This window comes from Brachyhypopomus gauderio, chromosome 6 (genome assembly GCF_052324685.1).
Source record: "Brachyhypopomus gauderio isolate BG-103 chromosome 6, BGAUD_0.2, whole genome shotgun sequence".
In the NCBI taxonomy this organism is placed as follows: domain Eukaryota; kingdom Metazoa; phylum Chordata; class Actinopteri; order Gymnotiformes; family Hypopomidae; genus Brachyhypopomus; species Brachyhypopomus gauderio.
In genome coordinates this window covers 32,749,813-32,776,383 of record NC_135216.1, presented here as the reverse complement: position 1 = coordinate 32,776,383, position 26,571 = coordinate 32,749,813, and the positions used below count along the sequence as shown (strand labels likewise).

At 40.0% G+C, this 26,571-nt stretch overlaps 1 protein-coding gene across 4 annotated transcripts; it reads right to left on the bottom strand.

Annotated features, from left to right (window-relative positions):
• Positions 1–5,427: 5,427 nt before the first annotated feature.
• LOC143517717 (cytosolic phospholipase A2 gamma-like) lies at positions 5,428–26,210 on the bottom strand. Of its 4 annotated transcripts, none has more exons than XM_077010480.1 (15): positions 26,133–26,210; positions 23,205–23,267; positions 18,610–18,626; positions 18,196–18,304; positions 17,657–17,799; positions 17,165–17,363; positions 16,545–16,650; positions 13,075–13,215; positions 11,352–11,429; positions 11,021–11,164; positions 10,708–10,827; positions 10,005–10,091; positions 7,197–7,351; positions 6,296–6,458; positions 5,428–6,144 (listed from the first exon to the last, which is right to left on the bottom strand). In XM_077010480.1, the coding sequence occupies exons 1-15, from the start codon at positions 26,193–26,195 to the stop codon at positions 5,981–5,983; spliced, it is 1,752 nt and encodes a 583-aa protein (XP_076866595.1). In that variant the 5' UTR covers positions 26,196–26,210; the 3' UTR covers positions 5,428–5,980. The 4 variants fall into 4 exon arrangements, with proteins under 4 accessions (XP_076866595.1, XP_076866597.1, XP_076866599.1 ...); XM_077010482.1 differs by having other exon boundaries at positions 6,296–6,379; XM_077010484.1 differs by lacking the exon at positions 6,296–6,458.
• Positions 26,211–26,571: the final 361 nt, after the last annotated feature.

Sequence of the window (26,571 nt, the reverse complement as noted above, 5' to 3'; positions counted from 1 at the left end):
TTATGAGGATCAGAAGGACACGCTCTGTTTCAGAAGTGAACCAGCTGGTATGTTGGCAGGACTACTTTACATGACATCATATCTGTGTAATAGTTAATAGGTCAACAGGTATACACTCATCTCACACACAAAGATGGCTAGAGCTACACCAGTGTCTTCATTTTAACTTTAAAAATATTAATACAACCTAATTATTTACTTTTCTGCCAGAAACTTACCAAAACTGTTGGTATGTAACAAGTAAACTGTTGGCCTCACCACACTCCCACTTCTGACACCATGTGTGATGAACCATGAAGGCAGCCACCATACCTCACACATAATTACATAAGGACATAATTACATAAGGACATAATTACATAATAACATAAGGACAGAATGACATAATGACATAATAACATAAGGACAGAATGACATAATGACATAATTACATAAGGACATAATTACATAATAACATAAGGACAGAATGACATAATGACATAAGGACATAAGGACATAAGACCTGTTGTGAGGCCTTTCTTCTAAATCAGGTAGCCTAGTAACACATTTCTTGTTAATGTTTACAGTTTAATTTCCTACTCTGCAAAATGTATCCCATATCTGGTCTTGAACATTAACTTTATTCCATTATTCCATATCTGGTCTTGAACATTAACTTTATTCCATTATTCCATATCTGGTCTTGAACATTAACTTTATTCCATATCTGGTCACCTCTTAACATCTCACCTCATGTGACTCAATTTGTACACGCACGTCTCTTTTCACCATGACATTGTATATTGTCATCACCCATATATACTGCTATCCATTTTAATAAACTGTGCTTGCTTCTGGGTATGATCGAATCTGTGTTTTTCTCACTGAGAATTAATCCACCCCGGGCAGGTGCAAGAATGACCATAGCACTGAGAAGTGATGGTGGGATCTGAGGGCCAACTTCACTGTGTTTCTGAGGTCTAACTTCACTGTGTTTCTGAGGTCTAGCTTCACTGTATTTCTGAGGGCCAACTTCACTGTATTTCTAAGGTCTAACTTCACTGTGTTTCTGAGGTCTAACTTCACTGTGTTTCCTGCAGTCACAGTATAAGAAGTTCTGGACACCGCGCGGAAGAAGACGTCGGCCAGGCTTGTTGTCTCCAGTCCACTTCCAACGTTCCGGCGAGGGTGCGAGTTATTTAGCCGTCTTTTCTGTCTCCACAGCTGGCTCCGGGACACCTGTAGCAGCGCCGGCGTGGACTACGTTGACAACTGGGAGAGTTTCCGAGAGCGTCCATCACTCTACCGCCGAGATGGACTTCACCCCAGTCGCCTAGGCTCGGCAGTCCTCTCCAGGAACATCGAGGACGTGCTGCGCCGGGCCTGACCAGCCACAACAAACCACGCAAATCAGCTAAGTAGAACTTACTTCCCTAACTACCAAACCATTGAGACTGTGTCTGTTAGCCGTGGCAGGTATAAGAATAACAGGGCGATATGTTTTAAAAATCTAATTAAAATTAAATTAAATAATCAACATGAAGTGAGCAGCAATATTAAGCTAAGGCTAGGACTTTAGATTAACATTTAGATCGCTTGCATCAAAAGCTGTGATAGTAAACGAAATAATCTCAGATAACAGACTAAATGCACTCTGTTTAACAGAAACATGGGCTAGAGTAGACGAATATGTAAGTTTTAATGAAGCAGCTCCTCCTGGATAGCCACAATATATGACACAGATATAGGTTTTACTGTAAAACCAACCACCTCTATTAACTCATTCGAGGCTTTGATAGGTGAAATAGGCAATAATCTTATAGGCAATAAAACAAAGCTTAAATTAGTGACCATCTATCGACCGCCGGGTCCCTACTCAGAATTTCTTCAGGAATTTGCTGAGTTTCTTTCGAAACTAGTCTTAACCATCGAGAGATTTGTAATTGTGGGTGATTTCAACATTCATTATGAAAATGAATCAGACCCACTGAAAATTGCGTTCGACTCCATACTAGATTCAGTAGGTAGGCCTATAGCCCAAAATGTGACAGGGCCTACCCACCGCTGTAAACACACCTTAGACTTAATACTTACTTACGGATTAAACATAGAACATTTGGCAGTCATCCCCCAAAATGACGCCATTTCAGACCATTCCTTACTAATATATGAAATGACTTTATACAATGTACATCAGATGCGCCATACAAAAACCACGCGCACTATCACATCCGACACTGCAGCAACATTTATAAACGTACTGCCAGAGCTACCGAACACTATGCCACTGCAGCTCAATGAATTAGAACAGGCAACACAACAGTTTTATTCCACACTCAGCAATACCTTAGAAAGTGTAGCTCCAATTAAAACAAAATTAATTAGGGAGAAAAAGCTTGCACCATGGTATGACGAACACACTCGTCTTCTAAAACAGGCAGCTCGAGCAGCGGAGCGAAAATGGAAATCCACCTCACTAGAAGTGTTTAGAATCACATGGAAAGACGCCATAGTCAAATATAAACATGCCCTAATAAAAGCTAGAGCCGCATACTATTCGACACTAATAGAAAACAACAAGAATAACCCTAGATTTCTCTTCGCGACGGTATCTAAACTAACAAGAAATATCAACGACACTAGTTCTAACACAGCACTTACACACACTAGCGATGAATTTTTAAACTTTTTCAATAATAAAATAGATAATATCCGACTACAGAGTCATAATACATCGCAGCCTAACCTCCAATCCAACCCCAGTAGTTTAGTTATTAGTAACTATGCATCCAAAAATATTACTGAGCTAAATATCTTCGATCCTATATCACAAAAAGAGCTCACAACACTGATTAATTCGTCTAAGCCTACATCATGTATATTTGACCCAGTTCCAACCCGTCTATTTAAAGACCTACTCCCAGCCATTGCAGGGCCCTTACTTAATATGATTAACTCCTCCCTTAACTTAGGTTACATGCCCAAACAATTAAAATGCGCCGTAATTAGACCCTTGATTAAAAAACAGAATCTCGATCCGTAGATTCTAGCCAACTATAGACCCATTTCTAATCTCCCATTTATCTCTAAAATTTTAGAAAAAGCAGTTTCCAATCAGTTAAACCACTATCTCCAATCAAATAGTATCCATGAAAAGTTCCAATCAGGATTTAGACCAAACCACAGCACTGAAACAGCTTTACTCAGGGTAGTGAATGATCTACTAATATCGGCCGATAATGGGCTCGTCTCGTTCCTTATACTGTTAGATCTTAGTGCAGCTTTTGATACTGTAGACCACAACATTTTGCTGGATAGGCTAGAAAACACGGCAGGTATTAAAGGAGTCGCACTCTCCTGGTTTAGATCATATTTAACTGACCGCTTCCAATGTGTAAGTGTTAATAATAAAACCTCTAAATCTGTGCAGGTTAAATATGGTGTCCCACAAGGGACAGTCCTAGGACCACTTCTATTCACACTGTACATGTTACCCTTAGGCGAGATTATGCATAAGCATGACATCAGTTTCCATTCCTACGCAGACAACACTCAGCTATATTTATCGGCAAAACCCGATGATTTAGGCGCAAACAGTAAGCTTGAGAAATGTGTAGAAGAGATAAAACATTGGATGGCGTGTAACTTTCTAGCACTAAATCCCAATAAAACAGAATTAATAATAGTTGGGTCTAGGGCTGCGAGAGACAAGATACATAATGTAGCATTGAATCTACATTCTTTTACTATAACCCCCAGCGCAGAGGTAAAGAACTTGGGCGTCACAATAGACCCAGATCTCTCGTTCGATACACATATTAATAATATAACTAGGGTAGCGTTCTTTCACTTGCGCAACATTGCCAAAATTAGAAACATATTAAATATTAGTGATGCAGAAAAACCAATCCATGCATTCATATCCTCTCGTTTAGATTATTGCAACAGTCTCTTAGCTGGATGTTCTGGTAAATTGATAAACAAACTCCAGCTGGTTCAGAACGCAGCAGCACGAGTTTTAACAAAAACTAAAAAGTTTGATCACATTAGTCCCGTACTATTGTCATTACACTGGCTGCCAATTAGATTCCGTATTGACTATAAAATACTTTTATTAACATATAAAACGCTGCATGGCTTAGCTCCAGACTATCTTAGTGAACTTATTGAACAATATAACCCAGCGCGTTCACTTCGCTCGCAGGACGCAGGGTTATTAACTGCTCCTAGGATCAAAAAGATCACAGCAGGTGGAAGAGCCTTTTCTTTTAAAGCTCCACAATTGTGGAATAATCTTCCTGCCTCTATTCGGGCCTCAGACACAGTCTCAATGTTTAAAACTCAATTAAAGACTCATCTGTTTAGTTTGGCCTTTGATTAATCTGTTACATATTTACTACATCTCGTATCTTTTCTCCGAGGTTCACTTGGAGAGTAACATTGAAGTCAGAGCCTACAATACCAGCATCGCTGCTCCGACACGGAATGAAAGCCTGGCGTTCATCAACAGACATTTACAGTGACAATATCATAGCCCAGAGCTTTCATTTTTACCTTTACTTAGTCTGATTGTGTGATTTGTGTGTGACTTGTGTATTTGTATTTGTGTAATTTGTGTGTTAACAGGCCGCCCAATGGAGGATGGGTTCCCTTTTGAGTCTTGGTTCTCCCGAGGTTTCTTCCTATTCCCCACCATCATAGGGAGTTTTTCCTCGCCACTGTCGCCTTTGGCTTGCTCATTAGGGTTCTGGACCCGTAGTATTGTTAACCTTGTAAACCCTGTAAAGCGCTTTGTGACAACATGTGTTGTGAAAAGCGCTATACAAATAAACTTTGATTGATTGATTGATTGATTGATTGATTGAAGAAGTAAACAGAACCCTCACAGGCATGTCTCATGATTATCTGGCAAAAAACTCACCAATTCGGAGATAATTTATTAGTAGATGAATATTAATAAGTGGCATTAATAAGCATTAATAATGCTTCAGCAACCTGCCAACATATCAAAGCTACCGAGAACCTCATGGCAAAACTCAAGGACAGAGATGAACTGTTCTGAAATACTCTAATAGAACGACAATGCCCTTAAATTAGAACGCAGTAACCAAAATTTGAACAGTGATGAGAACAGTGGCGGGGTCACACGACTGCAAGGGAGATAACAGGACCCAGAAGAACAAGCCTTCACTAACACTCCACAGCACATCCCTGTGTTATGGAGAGAACTTATACGTCATATCTGTGTTATGGAGAGAACTTATACGTCATACCTGTGTTATAGAGAGAACTTATACGTCATACCTGTGTTATGGAGAGAACTTATACGTCATACCTGTGTTATGGAGAGAACTTATACGCCATGCCTGTGTTATGGAGCGAACTTGTTATAATAAATATTTATCTACTTGCATTTGCGTCACTCCTGCTGTTGAGACAAGTTACACATATTCTCCATTATTTAATTAAAGGTACACCACATATTCTCTAACATCACACTCTAGAGAGAATCATGCACAAGTTAATACATCCAATAATTTGTATGACTCTTTTTGTATTAAAGTCAATCATGTGTACAAAGCACAAACAAAATTAAAACTGTCAAGATTAATTGTGGCACCATCTGTAGAAAGTTTACTGTATATGCCCAAAATATCCATACATCAAAGCACTCATTGTGGATTCATGTTCACACTTTTCAGTTACATAAAAGCAAGAATGAACTGAATTGTACCAATAATAAGAAATACAATTCCTTGTCCTAGTAGCAAAAGAATACCAACAAAAGAAAGCAAACCATCTATTTACTCAAAATGATTATAATCATAATTTTCATTAATTAACAGACCTCTATACCCAGTCTACCCAGTTATAAAGGTGTACACCATCACATAATTAACAGACCTCTATACCCAGTCTACCCAGTTATAAAGTTGTATATCATCACATTCTCCAGCATCATGTTCAAACTGCTCATGTGTTTATTTAACAGGTTTCTTCTTTAATGTTTCTTCTTTCTTTGAACCACATCTTGGATCTCCTTCAGGAGTTTCTCCTTTGTATTTGTGATGTTCAGAGCAGCTTTCTCCAAAAGATCTCTGATCATTTTGTCACTGTAAGGTGACTGAAAGGTCTGATATCTGTTTTTCCACTTCTCAACTTCACCTGGGCAAACACAGACATTGATCTCTTATAACATTGCTATCTGTCTGTTACTTCATTTCAGTATTTGATGATGTGGATTGTGCTTCAAACGTGCATGCACAGTGAAGCCAGTTACACAGTGAAGGTTTGTTTACTGTTTTATCATAGTTACCTTTGCAGTTAACAGCATTAAACAGAGGCATGTGAATAACAGTTGGAGCTGTGTTGTCCTTAAACACATAGAAGTCGTCTGGTTCTTCACCAGTCCCAAGGTGCACAATTGAAGGGAAAGAGATTTGAAGGTCTTTACATATTTTCGCAGCTGCATCCACAGTCTATAGGGAGGGGGCATTATAATGTTATAAAGAAGCTGTGTGTGTACATGTGTGCATTTGTGTGTTAGTGTCTTTGATTGCTATAATTTAAATAGTAAAAAATCTGAACTGTAAAAATTTGCACACACCCTCAGCCACTCCCTCATACACACACCCCCAATCACACACACTCCCTCATACACACACCCCCGACCACACACACTCCCTCATACACACACACCAACCACACACACTCCCTCATACACACACCCCCAACCACACACACTCCCTCATACACACACCCCAACCACACACACTCCCTCATACACACACCCCCCCACTCACACAACCACACCCCCACCCACACACACACCCCCAACCACACACACTCCCTCATACACACACCCCCAACCACACACTCTCCCTCATACAAACACCCTCAACCCCTCACACTCCCTCAAACACACACCCCCAACCACAAACACTCCCTCATACACACACCCCCAACCACACACACTCACTCATACACACACCCCCAACCACACACACTCCCTCATACAGACCCCCAACCACACATGCCCTCAGCCACTCCCTCATACACAATCTCCCCCTACTGACACACCCCACACACCTGCAGCTTGTTTTCTCACTGATTTCCCAGCGTTTAAACCCACAGGTCCAGGGCTGCACATTGAGCCTCGCTACGTGACACGCGGCTGCCTGGACTACTGCGTTTACACGCTTCATGTGTTGTCTTACCGCAAATGGATCTCCAGCACTGAAGTCAAGTGAAATGATGAGGTCAACGTTTCGTTCCTTTCTCAGTACAGAGAAGTAGGGAGAGTTGAGTAACAGTCCAGCATCCTCATATTGTCGAGTCTCTGACTTCAGGATGCTGGGGTGAACTTCAGCAGCTGATAAAGACAAACAAGACTCATTATATAATATTCAACTAGTTGTTCCAGTTAACGTCCTTTTCTTGTGCTTCTGTGCATCACAAATTGAAGTTTTCTAGAATGTTCACAATGTAAAATGTTCATGTCATGTTACGCTACAGGATGGCTTGAAACAGCCATTTAAGAGAAAGATTATTAAGTTGTTAAATGATAATGTAATAATAAACACTTTAAATTAGCAGTACGTCCTAAATGTTTATCACTGATTATAAATTTGCACATGAATGAATCTGAGGCAGGCATAGGCGGAGCCAAAGCAGGGGCCGGGGTGGCACTGGACCCCCCTGAATTCTGATTGGCCACCCCAAGTGCCCCCCCAGATGACTGACATGTCACCGCATCGCACATCTTGTTGAGAGCCTGTTGCGTTTTGTAATCGGTAATAATACTCAATGCTCAATTTCATTTAAAACATGCAAGCAGCAGGCACGACGGAGAATTTTTTTCAAACGAACGTGTTGTGGCGAATTCCGAGTTCCCTCGTTTGCACACGCATAAAGACGCTACAGATGATATTCCGGAGTTACAGTGATTATAACTTAGTTCACTGAGCACTCTAGTTTTGTCCTAACTAGATATTTAGACATAATACTGCTGTAATACTGCGATGTCGTGGTCCGAGGTGAACTTCGGTATAGCCAGTGTGTATTTTATTTAAAATAATTAACACCCTTGAGCCAGTGTGGCTTTGGACATAGATAATGCAGTTTGCTGTGATGGATAATTAAAACCTAGCTCTTATTTATGTATAGAAACATAAATCGACAATATAATCTGTAGCGTCTTTATGCGGATAAACGAGGGTTGTCGGAATGCCCCACAACACCGGCTGACAGTAAAAAGTGTCGCACGTGAAATGCTACAGGCACCGTTCAGAAACTGATCAGGGGTGAGTTTCCCAAAACGTTCTTAGCGCTAAGTAACTTCGTAACCTCGTACATTTCATACGAGGTTACGAAGTAGCGCTAAGAACGTTTTGGGAAACTCACCCCAGTTCAGTTAAATGGGTTCAGTTCAGTAGATATATGCGGCTTTTAGCCCGGTGCAGCTTATAAAACATTTTACTTTCTTTTTTTTTAACTTTGTAGGTGCGGGTAATATTATGAATGAATTATATTATAATTTTACATATTGTACATAAATAGTAAAAAAAGACACTTTTCTAGGAAAAATATTATACTACACATTACATCTACAGTGGTTTCTTTGCCCCGACTTAAGCTTGTGTGACCGTATCAGTGATGTAAGTTACTGAAAATATGTAGGCCTACTCAAATGGAATTAATTATTTCAAAAACAGTCACTCAATGATCGAGGGAATGCTGAAAGCAGCTTTCGTATTTCGTATATTTGGATTGTAAGATATGCCAGAAGTAGCACATCTGTGTTTTTACTTTTACATGTTGTACATTTTGCACATTGTTAAAAAACTGCAAATTTCATACACAAATCTGATCTCCTGCGTGTTTAAGATGTACTTGATATGAAAAGTATAACATTTACAGATTTTGATTGCAATTGAATGCTTTTCGTAAATATACATTGTCATAGTCTATGGACCCCCTAAAATAGCTTTGGCCACCCTCTGGCCACCCCAAGGATAAAAGTCTAGCTCCGCCACTGGAGGCAGGACCCAAGTTCTGTGTCCAACAAAGGTTCTGAAGAGAAACAAACAAGTGAAATGAATCAAAAGTCCCTCAATCAGATTACAAACACACATAGATTGAACAACAATCCACAATATTAGATTACATACACACATAATAAACAATAGAGAAGAATAATTCACAATATCAGATTACATACACACACAGATTAAACAACAGATAAGAATAATCCACAATATTAGATTACATTCACACAGATTTAACAATAGAGAAGAATAATCCACAATTTCAGATTACAAACACACACAGATTAAACAATAGAAAAATGATTCTGAAGAGAAATACACAAACACACACTGTGTAATCAATAGAGAAGTGTTTCTGAAATGTAATCAATATAGGCAGATTACATTAAACACATGAAAAGACTACACAATGGAGATGTGTTTCTGAAATGTAATCAACATAGGCAGATTACATTAAACACATGAAAAGACTACACAATGGAGATGTGTTTCTGAAGTGTAATCCAGATGATGTTGTTAGAACTGTTTATCACTGAACCAGAACTATACAAAACAAAACCAGATAAAGTCATGAACTAAATGTCAGGGAAGAACAGACTGCTTGAGACGAGACACAGGTGAACACAACAAATGTTGCTGACAATAGAAAATGTGATTTCTGTGTTATTTCCTAAATGTACATGCTGACCACGGAGGGTTTTAAAGAATGGCACATTCCCCCTTACTGTGGTATATTTAAACACTCAGGTTTTGTCCTCTGTTCTGTCACTGTGTCTTCATGTGTTTGTCTCGTTAGCATCACAGTAAACATCTGTGTGTTCACGGCTCTATCAGCCTCCCCTCCCTGATTCATGACGCACACCTTGTGTCACATCCTATGATACTAAAACTGCATTAATGTTTATCTCTCTATCTCACACTTCCAAACCCCCTCCCCCCCCCCCATCTGTGAACTTTGCAGCATTTCTTATTTCCCACCTGTCATCTTGTGGAGGAAGTTGTAAGTTGTTCCCCAATCCCACTGCCAAAGTTTCATTAGGCACTTAACAATGACATCCCAAAAACCTGATGAGAGAAAATAGATTAAGGAACTTTCAACTGCCCTTCAAAATGAAGAGACTACCAGTGGAAAAACACATTTTTTTTCTTAAGTAAATGTTTAGAATGCCTAAAAACACTTCAGGAAAATTTTATGAAATTAAAATTGTTATTATTTATTTTATTTATTTATTTTAGAATTAGTAGTAGTAGTAGTAGTAACTTGAACTAATGTGATCTGTGTTTAATGTATCTAATTCTGTAGTTCTTGATGAATCCACTATCAAATCCAATTCCACTATCAGGCCCCGCCTTTATTCCCACACTACAGGCCCCGCCTTTACTTGGCACTACAGGCCCCGCTTTTACTCCGCACTACAAGTCCCGCTTTTACCCCACACTACAGGCCCCGCCTTTACTCCACACTACAGGCCCCGCCTTTACTCCACACTACAGACCCCGCCTTTACTCCACACTACAAGTCCCGCCTTTATTCCACACTACAGGACCTGCCATCATTGTTCTCCAATAATGTTTTTCTTCTCCTGCTTGTTCAAATCTGTATAAATTAATACCCACTAGAATGATGGGATCACTGTTCTGAAAATCCTTAAGGAACTCACGACACTGGGACGCTACTCACTCAGCAGATCTGGGAACCAATCAAAGAAAGAATCACAGACTCTCAGGATCTCCTTCCTTAAGCTCTCTTCTGTGACGGGTTCTTCAAAGTTTATCTTCTGTCCTTTTTTATCATGTTTATCTAAAAAGAAATGTGTTTTTAGCATACAGGTTTTAAAAACCTTACTATACAAGAAATGGCTATTTTGAATACAAGGTCAAAAGAAGCTCTTGATTATTCCCATTACGGTACATATTCATTACTTCAAATATTGATGTTAAATAATACTATATGTACTATTTTTTTGATCATGGAATATTTAGGAGAACTGAACCTTGCAGTAATTGGTTAATTGTCTTTATGTAAATGGAAACATCTTCTCGTTTGAAGAAACAAACACTCAGCTCCAGAAGGGTGCACAGCACCTCGTAACCCTCCTCCTTATTTGGGGCTTGTACGTTGATCCACATATTTTCCTCTGATTATAAAGAATTAAACAAAAGCCACAGCATTAATAAAAATTTTGTTCTGAATTGCTAATATTAATATTTGCTAATAAATAAACATATTTTTTACAAATATTTATCTTGTATTCTAAGAAACAAACACTTATTACATATATATAAAAATATATACAATCTTGTTGTAAAGGTACTTATTCCTACGTGTATAAAGATGTAGTAGATGTTCAATAATCCACTTTATAATCTCTTCCCAATCGGCTAGCGCACTACCACACAGACCTGCAAAGATTTGAAAGAAGTGAACATAATCAATATGATTCACAGAAATCCGGATAAAATTGTCACAGTCGGGGTAAGTGTTGGGGAGTCAGGTTAAATTTAGAACAGTCCACTCACCCTCAACCTTTATTTATTATGAATACCAAATAAGAAATATTAGTCTGTAGACTTTTATATTACGTGTATATTTGTTGTTTGTTTTCCCTTATCAAAGCAATACAAAAATATATACAACACTGCATTTAGTCCTGGTTCACTTCATATTCACATTGACATATTTACAAAGTAACCTAAAGGCATAAACAAATCATCTGGATATATCAAGTTCTGATTGAACACCTATTATGACGTATATACTGTGAACTACAACAATGCTCTGTGCTGGGCTAAATGCATGTGTAGGGTGTGGTAGTGCATAGGATGTATCATACAACTGGTGTACCACTGTGGTGTACCACGACGTACCAGTGAGAAAGGGTTAGATAGGTAACAAATGTTATCTTGTGAACATTTTAGTTTGTGTAGTCATTTATTCTTTGGGCTTTAAAGGTTTAAATACAAGTGCAGCAGGTACTGTTAGAGTTCTAATCTGATCTGGTGTTACGTGCCTGGATTGCATGTTGTGTGCTAGCATGTTCTTTTGCAGGTTTTCCACTGGAGGGCGAATTTGGAGACGAAATGGAAGACAGGTGCTGCTGATGACGGAACAACGGGATTGGCTGTTCAGTAATTGGTTCCCCATTTTAAGAAGACTGTGCCTTTCGTATGGTGGCCCGTGGTGTATTGTTTGACAGTTCACCACGCGGTCCTCTTTAACCAATGCATTACAGTGGGGTTTTGAATTGTGGTTTTGTGTATGTTCGGGTTGATACCGATTTGAGATATTACTCCCTACTACGGTCGTTGAGAACTAGATAGGTGTTTTAACGCACCTTACGAGATATTACTGCCGATTTGAGATATTACTCCCTACTACGGTCGTTGAGAGCTAGATAGGTGTTTTAACGCACCTTACGAGATGTTACATTGCCAAGGCCGTGTAGAGTAGGTCTCTGGTTTCTGATTTGTGTTTGTACGTTTACTGCTGACTCGAGATATAGCTACTCCATACTCGAGGCGCTAAGAGCTGCTTAGGTGTTTTAATGCGCCTTATGAGTTAATACAGACATATCAGACCTTGTGGGTCCATGTTCTTTTCTACGTAGTTGTTTCATTTGTATTTTTGGTTTGGGTAAGTGCCTATTTATTTTAATCGTCGTTTTCTCCTGTTTTGTGAGAGAATAGGGAGTTAGGGACGATTGAATTGTGTTTTTGTTTATTTCTTTTGGTTTAGGGTAGTTAAAGCGGGGGAGGACTTTAGCTTGTTCTGGTTGTTGTTTTGGCACGAGCCCGTTTGATGTTGTCTCTGTGAGTTATTTCATTTGTATGACTGTACTTGGAAATGGAATATGGACATTACAACACAAATAAGATAAAAGAACCATGTATGAATGAACCTTGCTGTGTGATGTTTTGGTTATTTATGTTGCGTCCTTTTAGAACGAGCTATCTTGCACAAAGGACCGTAACATTATAGTTTATGTTCAAAACACATAAGTAGTGTATGAGTGAGAAGGATAAGCCCCGCCTCTTTTTCAAGCATTACCTTGTAGGTACAGCATGTCATTCTCAGGTAGTTTCTTGGTCACTGCTCCTTTATCAAACTGACTTTCCCAGGCAGAGGAATCCACAAAGGCTCCAGTGAGGGAGGAGCCACACTCATCTGGGGTGATCTCAAACCAAACATCTACAAACACAACACACTCTAAACCTTTAATTACTCACACACTCATCTGGGGTGATCTCAAACCAAACATCTACAAACACAACACACTCTAAACCTTTAATTACTCACACACTCATCTGGGGTGATCTCAAACCAAACATCTACAAACACAACATACTCTAAACCTTTAATTACTCACACACTCATCTGGGGTGATCTCAAACCAAACATCTACAAACACAACATACTCTAAACCTTTAATTACTCACACACTCATCAGGGGTGATCTCAAACCAAACATCTACAAACACAACATACTCGAAACCTTTAATTACTCACACACTCATCTGGGGTGATCTCAAACCAAACATCTACAAACACAACATACTCTAAACCTTTAATTACTCACACTCATCTGGGGTGATCTCAAACCAAACATCTACAAACACAACATACTCTAAACCTTTAATTACTCACACACTCATCTGGGGTGATCTCAAACCAAACATCTACAAACACAACACACTCTAAACCTTTAATTACTCACACTCATCTGGGGTGATCTCAAACCAAACATCTACAAACACAACATACTCTAAACCTTTAATTACTCACACTCATCTGGGATGATCTCAAACCAAACATCTACAATCACAACATATTCTAAACCTTTAACTACTCAAACATTCATACACACACAACCAGTGATGGCTTAGTTACCTTGAAAAAGTAATCTGATTACTGATTACTGATTACTCCTTTTAAAAGTAACTGATTACTTGATTTTAAAAGTAACTATGTTAGATTACAAGTTACCTTAGTTACATTCAGCTGCAAATTGAATTTTTTCAATACTCACTTTATTTGAAGTGCATTTTTAACAGTAACAATGTATTGAAGCAGGTTCGGTAACCGAGGCAGAAACTGCTTAATCCAAAAATCCCGAGGAGGGAAACTTTATTGATAACTGTCATGTCATGGTCCCTGACCCCTCCCTTTTGGGCGTGTGTTTACGTTGACTGCGTCTACTCATCTGCGTCTGTGTATCTCCGTGGGTGCGGGTGCGTCTTGTGATAATATTATCTCGTCATCACGTGGGGTTTATGTGGTTTGTCTATTTAATGTGCGTTTGCGCAGTGTCCTGTGCTCATCGTTGTTTGAGTCACGTTCACGTTAATGTCTAAGTGTTCCTCATGCGCTGTCTGCGCTACTTTTTGTTTAATAAACGTTACGTGTGGAAAGAAAGCCGGATTTCTGTCTCGTCTGTCGCCGTGTGCCACACGTGACAGAACCACGAGCCTAAACCGGAGACAGGATGCCAGGCTATGCTACCCGGGCCAAGAAGGGGAAGAGGACCAGCAGGTGTCTGCCCAGCACCGCGGAGAGCAAGTAACCCCCGAGATGATGGAGCAGGACCCTTTATGTGCGCTCATGCTGCGTCAGGCTTGGGAGACTTCCATCGTGGAGAGGGCGGACTATTACCGCGAGTCTGCGGTGCGGATTTGGAGGGAGCGACACCCCTCTCCCACCAGGGAACTCTCGCCACTGCGGTTAGGCTCCCTCGAACTCTGCTCTACGGAGAAGACCCTGGAGAGCGAGTTCGAAGGGGAGGACTCGGAAGGCAAGGAAGAAGAGGGCGAAGACCCTGCTCCCTCTGTATGTTCCGCCCCCACCATGGATTACAGTGAGGGTGAAGAGGAGGAGGAGGACTATCCTCCCTCCGTATGCTCCGCCCCCACCGAGTATTACGGTGAGGGCGAGGAGGAAGACCATCCTCCCTCCGTATGCTCCGCCCCCATTGAGTACTACGGTGAGGGCGAGAAGGAAGAAGACCGCCCCCCTTCTGTGTGCTTGGGTTTTACCGAGGAAGAGGAGGAGGGGAGTTCGCTCCGCTAGGAGTACTCCGCCGGGATCGTGAAGAGGAGGAGGACTCCGGAAGAGGGCGTGTCCCCTGAACCCTCCAAGGGAGGAGCCATGGACTACTCTAGGGGTGAGAGCCCAGAGGAGCCCATGAGCTGGAGCCTGGGCAGTGAGGAGGAGGAGATGGAGGTCGAGGACACTCCCACTGTCAGGTCCAGAGAGGGAGCACTAGAAGGGGAATGTCCCCAGTGTGGTCCACCTGAGAGAGAGAGGGCGGGTCGGCAGACCTACCCTGTGGCACGCCCCCCAAGGGCTTCCACAGACGCTGGTAGCGTGCCCAACGAGAGGGCTGCAGGAGCATCTGCCAGTCGCGCCGCACCCGGTGGAGGGTTTGCGGCGAGGGCGGGGCCCACCGCAGCACCTGCAGCTCCCGCAGCTCCCGGGTTCTCCCCGCTGGCCGCTCTCCTCCTGGCGCGAAGCCTAGCTCCGTTTACATGTTTGTCTGTGCCTGTGTGCGTGTTTATTGCTGTGTGTCTGCCAAATCCCCTTTTCCCTCTCGTGCCTCTGTGTGTGAATGTGCCTGTTTGTGTGTTCGTGAATGTCCCGTTCTGTTTGTCTAACGTGTTTTCCCCCGTCTTCCCAGGGAGGGTGTTCTGAGCTGTCCGTGGTGGACTGTACACCGAGGGCGGTCATCTCCCAGACGCAGGACTGAGCGCTTCGGATCCGCCCATCAATGTGGGTTCGGGGCACTTGATCCTGTTGGCACCCCGGGATGGGTGGTGCCCTTGGTGGGAGAGTCTGTCACGTTACGGTCTCCAACCCCTCCCTTTTGGGCGTGTGTTTACGTTGTCTGCGTCTACTCGTCTACGTCTGTGGATCTCCGTGGGTGCGGTTACGTCTTGTGATAATCCGTCTCACCTGTGGCTCGTCTCGTCATCACGTGGGGTTTATGTGGTTTGTCTATTTAATGTGCGTTCGCGCAGTGTCCTGTGCTCATCGTTGTTTGAGTCACGTTCACGTTAATGTCTAAGTGTTCTTCGTGTGCTGTCTGCACTACTTCGTGTTTAATAAACGTTGCGTGTGGAAAGAAAACCGGATTTCTGTAAATAACGCAACCCCTATTGATAACGCAGTGCCCCCCCCCCAGGCGACGTTAGTCAAAATTTTTCAAATGTGGAACACAAAGCAACTTTAAAATTCTTCAGGTAAATGTTCCTTCCCCTGTTTTTGAGGGATGTTTCTTTATACTACCACATATCGTTACGGAGAACACTGCAAAAAATGACTTGTAAAACGTGCTCGTGCTCTCACAGGGTCGCGCGCAGCGTGCGGAGTCGAGCGCTACGGTCAGACGCAAAAGTAGAACTGAGCCAATAGTAGAAATAGTAGCGCGTTATATTACTCGTTACCGAAAAAAGTGGTAAAATTAGAGTAATGCATTACTGACATCACTGCACACAACACAGATAAATACATACAAGTAAAAATACCTTTATACAGTGTATCATGGCTGCACTTTTGGTCAATCACCGTATAGATGGGATAAGGGTCTCTGGTGTGCTGACCCCTCTGTTCTGTGAGAACGTGTTCATCAATCTGCAAATATATTACAGATGGCAACATTCATGTACAAACATATCTTAGAAAACCTTGGTATTTAGATTACCTTTATAATAAATGACTAATTTATAGTAAATGCAATATTCTGAAAAATATTGTAATGAAAATGTTAACATCAACACTTTAGATTTCACAACAGATCTGAAGGTTGTGTAAACATTAAGAGATAGAAAATGTATTTGCAGTCTCTATAATGATGATGATGTTCATCATCATGCAGTTCTCATGGCTCTATATGCTATATGCTGGTGTTTTAGTTTCATTTTCATTTAGACAACACACACAATGTTTGCATAAAAATTATTATTATGTACATACATATATTCTATGAATAATATATTTGAATATGTTTTTAAGTATGCATTGTACACTAAATTTTATTTTTGTGAACATAAACATGTACATGTGAAGGTCTAAACATTAACACTACATTCTGACAACAATATTAATAGTGTCTTCTGACTACTGGATGTGTGGACACTGTTCTTACCTCCTTCACTACACTAGACACAACGAATGCTGCCCAGATGTCGGTTACACTGAAGTTGTCTCTTTCACACATCTTCTTTAGTCTCTCGTATTGTTCAGTGCAGCTGACGTGGCCACAAACGAGTCTATGGATGATGTTTTGTTCCACTGTCTCCATTTTGGTGGACCAGTCTGGTTCTTTGTACACTGATGACATGCACCTTCAGAGGTCAGAGAGAAACACAGTGTTTACATTACAAACAAATCTGGAATCCTCATATAGTTGAATTTCCCCCCTCAACAATGAAACTAAATTGTGTTTTTGTTTAATGTCTATATGTAATAAACATTTGTGTGTGCACATGTTTTAAAAGAATGTTTTAAATGGGAAATATGAAAAAGGGTATTGCATAGACATGAATGTTGAGGCATATTGAGGTTGAGCGTGTGAGGTGCTGTTCTGTGTGTGAACATAATAAAGATGTATAAATATCTGGATGTTCAGGATCAGTACCATGTAGATCCAGAGACACCACTGAGATACATGATACAGTCCAGCAGTCCCTCTTCACCCAGCTGACTCAGAGACCCCAGCAGTCCAATCATAGCTCTCTCCCCTCCACCAGAGCCCAGCACAGCAATGTTGGGTACCTCGTCCTGCAGGTGTAGGAACACACACCCTAAACCCACCACACAGCTGGGGAGAACCTACCAGCACAGCAGCTACACACAGTCTGCAGGACTGCAGGATTATTGGTGACCAGTATATGCACAGATTTAACACCGATGGACAATGTTTTGAAATATGTACAGATGCTGTACAGCTCTGAGGACAATATCATTGGTCCGAGCTCCAGTGTGGGCAGCCTATCAGCTGCGAGGACACTGCAGTGTCCCGTCCACACTCATATTTCACTCTTATTATGCTGGTCTGAGTAAAGAGGGACAAAAGCAAAAAGGCAAGTTGGCACATTTCATGTACAGTAGAAATTCAAAGTGTAATAGCACAGAACAGTAGATTATCAAATTAATATAGTTATGAATCTACTTTACCAGACTGCAGGGTATATTGTGCTTCTGCAGACACTGTTGAACAGTCTCTCTCCTGTTGGACACGTGTTGTCTCTCAACCTCATTCAGAGAGTGTCCAAGTCTCACAATGCTGTTACAGACATCATACAGTAGCAGGTAAAACAGGTAAGAACCCAGTCTAGCTAAGTGATGTTTAACACCAACCCTTCATATACAGAGTCACTGTAGTGAGTATGACTTGGTTCAGTAGTAGAAGTATTGTTGAACTGGGCTACTGTACCATGGTTGTACACAGACAGATGTCAGCATGCACACATGGGCAATGTAGACACAGCACAGCAACACAATGTAGACACTTACAAATTTCTTAATAATCTCAATTTGCCTCAAACAAAAAAAAAACGTGAAATGAAATGCATTAACATTAAATACTACCTTTCAGTGGTGTTCATCTGCAGAGATAAAGAAAACAGAAAAAAAGGCAAGTCTTGAAAATGTGATGAAGAACTTCTATGAACATGTCATCTGTCAAATGTCTTATACTTTACACCATTGTTATGCAGTGTTTAAGCACAGTTACAGAGCCAAACAGCTGGGCTATAACAGCTGGACTGCAGTAGCTGCTCTGTAACTGCTGGTCTATAGTAGCTGGTCTGTGACAGTTGGTCTATAGTAGTTGGTCTGTAACAGCTGGTCTGTACAGGATCCATCATTAAACCAGTAACACTCACTCCAGTCACTAGACCAATTACACTAACTCCCATCACTAGACCAGTAACAATCACTAGAAAGTGTTTTGAGAAGTTGGTCAAAACCTTCACCTGCTCCTCTCTCTCTACTCATTCACAGCTCTAATACCATCATCAAGTTCACTGATGACACAGCTGTGACTGGACTGATCACCAACAACTCAGTACCATCACAGTAACATTCTGATACTAAATCTCATGAAGATGAAAGAAGTTGTGGACTTCGTCAGGAAGTAGTCCAGGAATTACTCGCCCCTCACAACTTGAGGTACCTCAGTCTAAACCCCCATATTCAAATAGCGGCCTCTGAGCCTTTTTAGGGCTATTGGGCATCTATTTCTGGCCCCCGAGCTGTTTTAAAAAATTTATTTTTTTTTACCATTATGATTTTTTTTTCAACCGCACTGTCCGCTCTTATTTTGAAATCACGCAGCCACAATCTCAAGACGAGGCTGGGGATTGCCTCCATGGCAACAATAAACAGATAGCAGTAAAGCCCTCGGAAACGAGACAGTCGCTCTCTCGCTCAGCAGCAGCAACACGTGTACCGACAAGAACAATAATGACATGCCCAAAATTTGCCCCAAAAAGAAAACTGAACAGCGAAAACCACCAGTTCCAGAATGGACAGAAAGGTTTGCGTTCTTTCTACCACTGTCCAGTACTCACCCTATGTGCTTAATATGTCAAGAAACTGTCGCGACAATAAAAATGTGCAATGTGAAACGACACTATGAATCAAAACACAAGCATTTTGAAGAGACATTTCCGCAAAACTCAGAGATCAGAACAACAAAAGTAAGTGCTCTTAAAGCATCATATGAAACATCCAACCGAATCCTCCACACTTCTTTGTTCAATGGGTTTTGTTCAACCCAACACATGAGAAAGGGCATATTTTGGATTTGGTCTTATAATTTATCTGTAAGCATACATGAAATATGTGAATCAGCGGCTATTTCTGACCATCTACCAGTGCTTTTAATGTTTTAATTCCATGTCCTAAGGCAAAAACACCTGCCTCAACGCGTCGTTTGCGTTCAGTTAATGCCCAAACTGCTGTACAGTTCTCAGCCATGTATAATAATTATAAAAAATTTGACACCGTGGATAATAACGCTCACAATACCAAAGATCTCTTAAACAATTTTAATTCTATTTGTACAGATATCTTAGACTCTGTTGCACCTATTAGATCAATGCGTAACAAAGTACTTATAGAACCGTGGTTTAAAGAATTTAGAATTTAGAAGAATTTAGTACAGTGTCCTCCGATATACTTTTGTTTATTAATTCTTCTCTTAGTACCGGATGTGTTCCAGCTGCTCTCAAAAATGCGGTTGTACAGCCTCTTATTAAAAAGAGAAACCTTGATCCCTCTGTGTTGTCTAATTTTAGGCCCATTTCTAAATTACCATTCTTATCTAAAATTTTAGAAAAAGTGGTTTTTAATCAGATTCAACCATTCCTAGCGGCTAATGATATTTACGAGAAGTTTCAATCTGGCTTTAAACCTTTACATAGCACTGAGACAGCACAATTGAGAGTTTGTAATGACCTAATGGTAACTATTGACTCAGGTAGCCCAACTATGTTAGTGCTTCTCGATATGACCGCTGCTTTTGATACAGTGGATCATGAGATCCTCTTATCACGGCTAGAGCAGTGGGTGGGTATTACGGGATCTGCTCTTTTATGGTTTAAATCCTATTTAACTGATCGTAGTTTTTCTGTGCAGTTAGGGGAATTCACTTCATATCCTTGGACCGATTTTCTTTTTACTCTACATGTTACCATTAGGGTAAATTTTCAAGAAATATAATCTTTCTTTCCATTTTTATGCTGATGATGTCCAGATTTACTTGCCTTTGAATTCTCGATCTGTTAACCCTGTACAGACATTACTTGATTGTTTGACTGATGTTAAAGCCTGGATGTCTGCAAATTTTTTGAACCTCAATGATAAAAAGACTGAAATTATTATGTTTGGATGTGGCCCAGCAGATATAGCCGCTGGCTCGTTAGGCCCCCTATCAGCAAAGCTACAGTCTTCCGTTAAAAATCTTGGGGTGATATTGGATGATAAGCTGAAATTTGATCGCCAGGTTAGCTCAGTCGTGAAAAATAGTTTTTATAATTTAAGGGTTATGATAACGTTAAAGGATATCTGCCATATAGAGAGTTGGAAACTGTAATTCATGCTTTAATTACTACAAGATTGGACTATTGCAACTCTCTCTATTCTGGCCTTGAGCAGTCATTGGTGCGCCACTTACAGCTTGTGCAAAATGCAGCAGCCCGTCTCCTTACTGGTAAACGTAAACGGGATCATATATCCCCAGTTCTAGCCTCTCTTCATTGGCTTCCAGTTGCTTTTAGAATAGATTTTAAAATGTTAATGTTTACTTTTAAAGCCCTTAATGGACTAGCCCCTCATTATTTTATAGAGCTTCTTCATATTCATGCTCCTGCTAGACTCTTGAGATCATCAAGTCAGCTTCTATTGGTCCCTCCTAGAACAAAACTTAAAACTAAAGGTGACAGAGCCTTTGCAGCAGTAGCTCCTAGGCTCTGGAATAATTTACCTGAGCACATTCGATCTGCTGATTCCCTTGAGACTTTTAAATCTTCTTTAAAAACATATTTATTTTCATTGGCATACAATCATAGTTAAGTACATTTTCTTTAATAGATTCTATTTTATTTTAACTCTGCCTATTTGGGCTATTGTATTTCATGTATTTTATGCTACTGTTATTGTTATTGTATTCTTTTTTGTTCATTGATTTTAACTACTTGAAATTTGTGATACTGCTGAATTTACCTTAGCTTTGATATCGCTTCTCATTTGTACAGCACTTTGGTCAACCTCGGTTGTTTTAAATGTGCTATATAAATAAAGCTTGACTTGACTTGAGTTGACTTGACTTTGACAAAACAACAAACGGCAACACAATGCTCCCTTAGTGTAGCGTGGGTTTTGGCGAAGCACATGAAGCCATTCACAGATTCAGAGATAATGAAAGAATGCATGATTGATGTGATGGACACATTGCTTGAAGGCAAAGAAAAAGAGGAAATGAAAGCCAAAATTCAACAAATCCCACTGTCTGACTCCATAGCATGCAGACGTACCGAAATGTTGGCTGATGATGTTGCAAAGCAGCTGTGATGGAATAAAAAATGCAGAGTACATTTCCCTAGCTGTGGATGAATCCACTGACACTACTGATAATGCTCAGTTGATGGTGTTTGTGAGATACGTTGATGAGTCAAAAAGGGAGTTTATTGAAGATGTGTTGGGCAATTTAAGATGAAGATGTGCTACAGCCAATTTCCCTCTGCTGCAGAAGATGGCAATTCACATCCTGACAATGTTCGGGTCAACCTACCGTTGTGAATCTGTGTTCTCAACCATGAACATTGTTAAAAATCAGTACCACAGTCAACTCACATTTCTCACATTAAGCTGAGAAATGTGAAATAGGTCTTGACACAGCGATGCATAGTATGTTAAACAAAGCACAAGAAATGGGCTGCCTGAAGGCTATTTGCTTTGGATCTTGAACATGGTTATGTTTGGTTTTATTTAGTTATTTTAATTTATGCCCAAATGCAAATAATATTTTTATTTTAGGTAATATTTTTGTTTTGAATAAAAAGAAAATGTTATAAATGTTCTAAGTTATATTGCTGTGATACGTTATCATACACGGACCCAATAAATGGCCCCTTGAGTCATTGAAAAAAAAAGTGGCCCCTCATCTCTTCTATTTGAGTCCTCCTGGTCTAAACCTTCCTAAACCTTGATGAACCACAGACTCCACAGTCCATGAGGTGCAGTCCATGAGGCTCTATTTACCATGGAGACTGAGGAGATGTGTGGTGTTGTGAACATGGCCATCATCCACTAACTGAACTTCCATCACACCAGCAGATCTCACCACAAACTTCTCAAACACCAGCACTTTAAAGAACCTTAAAGATGTCTCTTCAAATCCCACTTTAAATGTGTCTCTTCAAATACCACCTTAAAGGTGTCTCTTCAAATCCCACTGTAAAAGTCTCTCTTTGAACAACACATTAAACACACTACATCTAATTCAACTAATACATCTAATAGCTTCACTGATGTGTGTACAGACAGTTTGTAATGTTTTTTAGATCATAGTGAGATTGTTTATATGTCCGTCAGAAAACAACCTATGAACTATGAAAATTTAGTTTGCTACAAGATTGATACAAAAGCATATGAATAATGAGTTTAAAGAAACCGCATACCTTCACTGAAGTCCTTGGGAAATGTTCAACTTCAAGGCTTTTAAAGCTCGGGTTGGGTTGTGGCTGTACGAGGAAAAGTGAAACCTTTTATAGCACACTGAGAAGGTGGAGTCGATGGTTTCAAAATTATGCCAATTATCATTTGTTCTACAGATACATGTATGTGTGTATTCATTTGTTCTACAGATACATATATGTGTGTATTCATTTGTACAACAGATACATGTATGTATGTATTCATGTGTTCTACAGGTACATGTATGTATGTATTCATTTGTTCTACAGATACATGTAGGTGTGTATTCATTTGTTCTACAGATACATGTATGTGTGTATTCATTTGTTCCACAGATACATGTATGTGTGTATTTATTTGTTCCACAGATACATGTATGTGTGTATTTATTTGTTCCACAGATACATGTAGGTGTGTATTCATTTGTTCTACAGATACATGTATGTGTGTATTCATTTGTTCCACAGATACATGTATGTGTGTATTTATTTGTTCCACAGATACATGTATGTGTGTATTCATTTGTTCCACAGATACATGTAGGTGTGTATTCATTTGTTCTACAGATACATGTATGTGTGTGTTCATTTGTTCCACAGATACATGTATGTGTGTATTCATTTGTTCTACAGATACATGTAGGTGTGTATTCATTTGTTCCACAGATACATGTATGTGTGTATTCATTTGTTCTACAGATACATGTAGGTGTGTATTCATTTGTTCCACAGATACATGTATGTGTGTATTCATTTGTTCTACAGATACATGTATGTGTGTATTCATTTGTTCCACAGATACATGTATGTGTGTATTCATTTGTTCCACAGATACATGTATGTGTGTATTCATTTGTTCCACAGATACATGTATGTGTGTATTCATTTGTTCCACAGATACATGTTAGTGTGTATTCATTTGTACAACAGATACATGTATGCATGTATTCATTTGTTCTACAGATACATGTATGTGTGTATTCATTTGTTCCACAGATACATGTAGGTGTGTATTCATTTGTACAACAGATACATATATGCATGTATTCATTTGTTCTACAGAAACATGTATGTGTGTATTCATTTGTTCTACAGATACATGTATGTGTGTGTTCATTTGTTCCACAGATACATGTATGTGTGTATTCATTTGTACAACAGATACATGTATGCATGTATTCATTTGTTCTACAGATACATGTATGTGTGTATTCATTTGTTCCACAGATACATGTATGTGTGTATTCATTTGTTCCACAGATACATGTATGTGTGTATTCATTTGTTCCACAGATACATGTATGTGTGTATTCATTTGTTCCACAGATACATGTTAGTGTGTATTCATTTGTACAACAGATACATGTATGCATGTATTCAGTTGTTCTACAGATACATGTATGTGTGTATTCATTTGTTCCACAGATACATGTAGGTGTGTATTCATTTGTACAACAGATACATGTATGCATGTATTCATTTGTTCTACAGAAACATGTATGTGTGTATTCATTTGTTCTACAGATACATGTATGTGTGTATTTCTTTGTTCTACAGATACATGTATGTGTGTATTCATTTGTTTTACAGATACATGTATGTGTGTATTTATTTGAAGTGAATGGCTTTATATTTTGCCCAAAGACTCTTAATGGTGTAGCACAGAACATTTGCCCAGATGGAGTCTGACCCACTACACTGTACCGACCAGCAGTGTCAGGGCTGGCTCTAGGGTCATCCCACCTGCCGCTAAAGGGGGGAGCCCACGAGCAAGCTCCCGTCAGCATGATGACAATTAACGTGATCACAGTCAGCAGTGATGACCTGCAGCTGTCCTTGTTCTACTTAAGGAAAGCAGTTGCAGTGTCTCACTGCTGAGCTGTTTGTAGCCCCTTTTCCTCGGTACCGTGTTGCATTATCTGGTGTCTCGTCACTACATGCTCTCTCTCTGTTCGCTTGTTTGAGTGTTGTCACTCCTGCACCGCAAATTTTTCTTCCTCTTTGTTTTTCTCTGTCGGCTCATTGGTTATTTTGGGAAGGGTTTTTTTGTTTTTGTTATTTACCGCTTTCCCCCCTGGCATCCTTAGTTCGATAGTTTGAGTTTATTTATATTTCCCTCTCGAGTATTCCCCGTTCCTTGAGTTTACCATGTTTTTTTCGCCATGTGTTTATTACAGTGGAGTTTTCTTATCAGTGTTTTACCCACAATCATTTTTTGGTGGATGTTTCAGTTCTTTGTTTTTTGGTTTTTATTTTTTGGGTTTGCCTAATTTCGCCTATTATTATAAAATCCTCACAGTGGGTATCGTCACCCAAACCCACCATGTTACAAGCAGTGGTTTTAACTGGTGTTCCTGTTTATCTGAACTGAACAAGAAAATATAACAATTGCAAGTTATTAAATACACAAGTTAGTAAATCATTACTAGTGTTAGTAGTTTTAGCTGTGAATCTTAACCTCTTAAAATCTGACAGATTTACAACTTAAAACACTCAAAAACATTGTGTTTTATATCGGATTGCCTCAAGACCTTATGCTATCCTCCACAATATGTACTTAAACATGTAAAAAACATGGTTACTTCTTTCATTTATTTTTCAGTGTTTTAATCAACATTGTAGCACCTGTATTATTCCCGGTCAAAAGTGATGGTATCCAGACTATATTCGTTTACAGACAGAAAACATCCCCATACACACCACCCCACACTCACTCACACACACTTACACACATTTCAGACTGAACAATGTCTTTTTGTGGGCACACATCTTCTTCCCATGCTTTTGTGCGTAACGCCCACATGAACCACACCTAGACTAATCAATGTATCATCTTCACACACACCACATATATACAGTATAACTTTATGTTTGCCTTGCACTCCTTTTACTCACAGTGAGTAGGCAACTTACCAAGCAGGAGGCAGGAGGTGGGTGGCCCAGGATGGATCTCTGGAAAGGCTCATCTCTCCTCATCTCAGTGGTAAACTCTTCATTTAAAAATCAAAACATGTATTATGATATCTGGACTGTAAGGTGTTTACCTTATTTCGTCAGTTCACTGTAGTTAATATGTCAGGTAAAAACCTTCACAGGCTGACAGCCTTATCTTCCAGGTGGCAGTTGAACTGGCAATAAAAGAGGTATCAATCTTTATTTTGTAATGCAACATCATCTTTCCAGTGAACATAACACTGTGTGTGAGTGTTGCAATGAGAGGGCATCCAAATCTGTCTTTCTACTTGACTGATTTTATTCACTTCTGAGGAATCCATGAGTCACTCTGCAACTTCTGACAAATGGCACTTGTTGAAGCCCGTCACGCCGTAGCTGAGTGTAGTGTTAGAAGTCT